Source organism: Charadrius vociferus, unplaced genomic scaffold (assembly GCF_000708025.1).
Source record: "Charadrius vociferus isolate BGI_N301 unplaced genomic scaffold, ASM70802v2 scaffold49, whole genome shotgun sequence".
NCBI classification, from domain to species: Eukaryota; Metazoa; Chordata; class Aves; order Charadriiformes; family Charadriidae; genus Charadrius; species Charadrius vociferus.
This window is the reverse complement of record NW_009661375.1, coordinates 3,470,199-3,473,916: the sequence shown is the minus strand read 5'-3', so window position 1 is coordinate 3,473,916 and position 3,718 is coordinate 3,470,199. Positions and strand designations below refer to the sequence as shown.

General features: G+C 51.9%; 1 protein-coding gene across 2 annotated transcripts in view; it reads left to right on the top strand.

Moving 5' to 3' along the window:
• Positions 1–3,718, top strand: part of NIN (ninein (GSK3B interacting protein)) — a 57,402-nt gene that overhangs the window by 12,673 nt on the left and 41,011 nt on the right. For both annotated transcript variants that reach the window (XM_009893890.1, XM_009893891.1), the window contains exon 3: positions 3,263–3,432. In XM_009893890.1, coding sequence (XP_009892192.1) covers positions 3,263–3,432 — 170 coding nt within the window. The remainder of the gene's footprint in view (positions 1–3,262; positions 3,433–3,718) is intronic.

The window sequence follows — 3,718 nt, the reverse complement described above, 5'->3', positions numbered from 1 at the left end:
GGTGGGTGTCTTGTGAAATGCAGATTTAAGGGTTGTTTTTCTTTTTCAGGGGGCACTTTGGGGGCCACCCCCCCCCAGGTAGCAGGGCAGGGAGGCGAGAGGCTTGCTCTGTCCTGTTACCCCCAGCCTGGGGGCAGTTCAGGGGGGCAGATCAGACCCCAGTGTCTAATTAGGCAGCAGGTCTGGATTGTGTGTTTTACTAAGCCCGCACGTTGCCGAGGGCTGTAGGAAGCAGGATGTGTTCGACCTATTTTCTTTTTCTCTTTCTTTTTTTTTTTTTTTTTTAACCCCCCCCTTTCTTGGCAGCTTCTCAGCAGCACAATAGTGAGGGTCTACGAGGAGCAGCATCTGACTGCGCTGCTGGTTGCAGAAGAGGGTACCAGGGGTCAGCCTGGAGCAAGAGCGGCCTCCCCCTCAGTGTTCAATACAGGGGTGTATTTTACAGTGTTTGGGATAAATAGTACATGGGGCTGTCTCATGTGCATCTGTCCCACGGAAAGCATTGATTTTTTGACATCTCCCTCCTGTTTCCTCACCTGCCTTTGAAAGCAGGTGTGGATCGAGCAGCTCTTTCCATCCTTCCTCCTCAGTTTTGGCTGGAAGTGAGAAATACAGTTCAGCTCATCAGTGAACTTTCTATGCTCGGGGAGCACGGGTTCCTGCTTTTTGCTGTCACATGTGCTCAGCTTTCCCTAAATACTGGGGTTGGTGGGACCATCAAGGGCACCGGCTGCTGCGCCTGGAGGTTTGGGTTGGGAAGGCAGGAGGGCAGAGGGTCTTAGAGGATGCTGCATGTATGGGATGTACCCGTGCACACCCATGAGGTGGTCCAGAGATGACGGTGTGTGGGGCTTTCTGTGAAGGAGATGCATCCATGGGGCTGCAGGATGCGGTCCCTGATGCTGGTGCGGTGCCTGTGGCCATGTAACATGAGGGCTTCCTTCTGCACCATGCACCCAGCAGCCAACGGCATGAAGGTGCATGGGGACTTGCAGGGGAAGAGCTGTAACCCCGTGTTAGAGAAAGCACCCTGGCTCTGGAAATGGGATTTCGGGGTGCCTGAGCTGGGATCTCCTCGGTATCTGGGCTCAGGCACAACCTATTTCAAAGTCAGAGCTTTGCAAGGCAGGAGGAAATTTCTCCTCTCTTCTCAAGCTGTCGAGGGTCACCTTTCCCTCCCAGGGAGGTTTTCAGGCTTCACAATTTTCTAATTGCAAAGGAAAAAACAAGCACACCCAGGTGCTCAGCTCACAGGAGAGAGAAATCAGCTGCCAGCCTCCAAATACTTAAAACACAAAAATGGGGAGATGCTCCCGTTTCCCCACTTGCTGTTAAAGCGCTTGCAGGGTGGCACGGCGTGAAGGCACCTGTGTTTCCATATACAGCTGGATTTTCAGCTGCAGCAGTGGTTAAACACGCCGTCGGGGTGGGGGGTGGAAACAGGACTCCTCTGAGCATTGGGAAATGCAGAAGGAAATTAAGCCATAGCTTTGTTATTGCTAAATCGCGGCTTCTTTTCGCCCCCGCATCTTTCTAAAGGCAGATGGGCACGAAGGTGCATTTCATTCTTAGAGAAGGAAAAATTATTTCTCAAAAAAAAAAAAAAAAAAACAACCCCAAAACAACAAAGCCCTCCAAGCTCTCTTCTGCACAGGCAGGGGAGATGGCGGGGAGAAAATAAATGGGTGAATGAGTAGCCACAAATATTAGCATTTCAGAGAGAGCTGCTCGATGGAGATTGTTCACCACCGGGCAGGCTTTAATAGCAGTGATAAGGTTTGCTTTTGTTCTCGGGCTCTTACTTAATCAGCCTGTCTCATTGCGATTTTTCTATCGGCGCACTTCATCACACAACTTTCATGTGCGAGTCCCAGCTGCAGCAAATCTTGTTAAAATGGCCTTGTTCAAACACGGGCGCCGGGTTTGTTCCCTGGAGCTGCAATATGGATGGATGGAGTGCGAGGCTGGAGGAATCAAAGGACTCCTAGTCCTGTGTATTTTATAATTCATTGCATAGCTAAGTTGCAGAATATTTTTCCTCTAACAAGCTTGAAGCCTTCTTCCATATCTAAAGGAATATTATCCAAGGAGGCATTTGGGCAGGGGGGTTTAGAGACCCGCTGCTTTCTGTGTACCGTTTGTCAATGATTGAACAGCTTCCCTGCTCCTTATTAGTATTGCACTCTTGCATTTATTTTGTACCGGAGCGCTCTGCAAATAAAATTTTAAAAAGCTGCTGCTCTTGCCGCTGCCTTGGTGTGCTGCAAGTGACGGAAAATAAAGATGATCAAGCCCTTGGGGGGGTTTCGATGGTAAGGTTAGCAAACACTGAAACAAAGCGTGGCAGAGAGCCTTTCCCTAATTGAATCCCTGGTTAATTTGGTCCTCCGTTTAATTTGCCCCCTGCTCCAGACATCGGATGACTCTTGCTGAAAATAGCCCAAAACATGCTTATTTATTTTTTTGTTTTGATCCCTGTCCGTGAGTGCTGCCGGATAATTTGGTCCTCGAAGGCAGGAGGTTGCTGCAGGGAGCTGGAGCCGGGGAATGCGAGCGGAGCCCCCTGTAATTAGATGACGACTCCAAAGGGTTATTTAGATCTTGCAGTTGGTGCGAGTTGCACAGCTCAAGCTGGGACCTGCCCCGCTGTCGCCCGGATCAGCTGCTCGTGTTGGCCCCGGGGAGATGTTCCCCTCCAAACTTGCCCAATTTTTTTCCGCTCACCCGGTTGTTTTCACACTTTTAATCGAGCTGTGATTTAAATCCACCAAAAGCAGTGGCGGTCACCCAGGTGTCTGTGTAATCTGGAGACTTGAACTGCTCAAGTGCTACGCTGTCCCTAATTAAACCTACCCATTGCTGATAATGAAGATTAGTGCAAGGAGGGGAGACCTAATGGCTTTCCATCCCAGGCTGCATTTGTAAGGCTGAGGGTTTTTTTTCCTCCCCATCTTGTTAACTGAGCAAACTCGATGTGGGAATTAGGGAAGGGGGCGGAAGATGGAGCCCAGATTCCACTTTGCGACAGCCTTTTTTTTTTTTTTTTTTTTGGAGCAGGACCAGTTCCAACCCATCCAGCCCAATGCCGGGGTGAGGGTAGTGGTCCTGGAAAGGAGTAGCCGATGGCATCTGCCCAGAGGGAATGGTGGTGGCATTTTGGTGCTGGATACACTGCAGCCAAACCTTCCCTGTGTGTTGTGACCCGGGGAGCTGGATCTGCAAAAATCACATTACCGATGTGCTTTGTTCTTGAATTTCACAGATTCTTCCCCGGAAGCCCAGCCCAAGTACATCAAAGGTGGCAAACGCTATGGCCGGCGGTCCCTGCCCGAGTTCCAGGAGTCAGTGGAGGACTTTGCCGAGGTGACCGTCATCGAGCCGCTGAGCGAGGAAGCACATCCCCCGCACATCGCCTCCAGCGGCTGTGAGGAGGTGAGCTGGAAGGGGTCAGATGTTGGGGTGGGCTGTATCCCCCCTAAATGCCACTGCTCCCCACATCCTAAGGTGGTTTGGATGTCCTTGGGGTCATCCCAGCGAAGGCGATGGTTGCCCTCCTCGCCTGTCCCCAGGGATCAGCTATACCAGGTGGCACCTCCCTTGCTCCAGCCCTGAATTCCCGGTCCGCAGGCTGTTGTGGGAAGCCGGGGTGAGACGGGCTCGCGCGGCGGCACGGTGACGCGCACCGGGCGCCGGCGCCGCCGGCCTCCCCCCCGCTCTC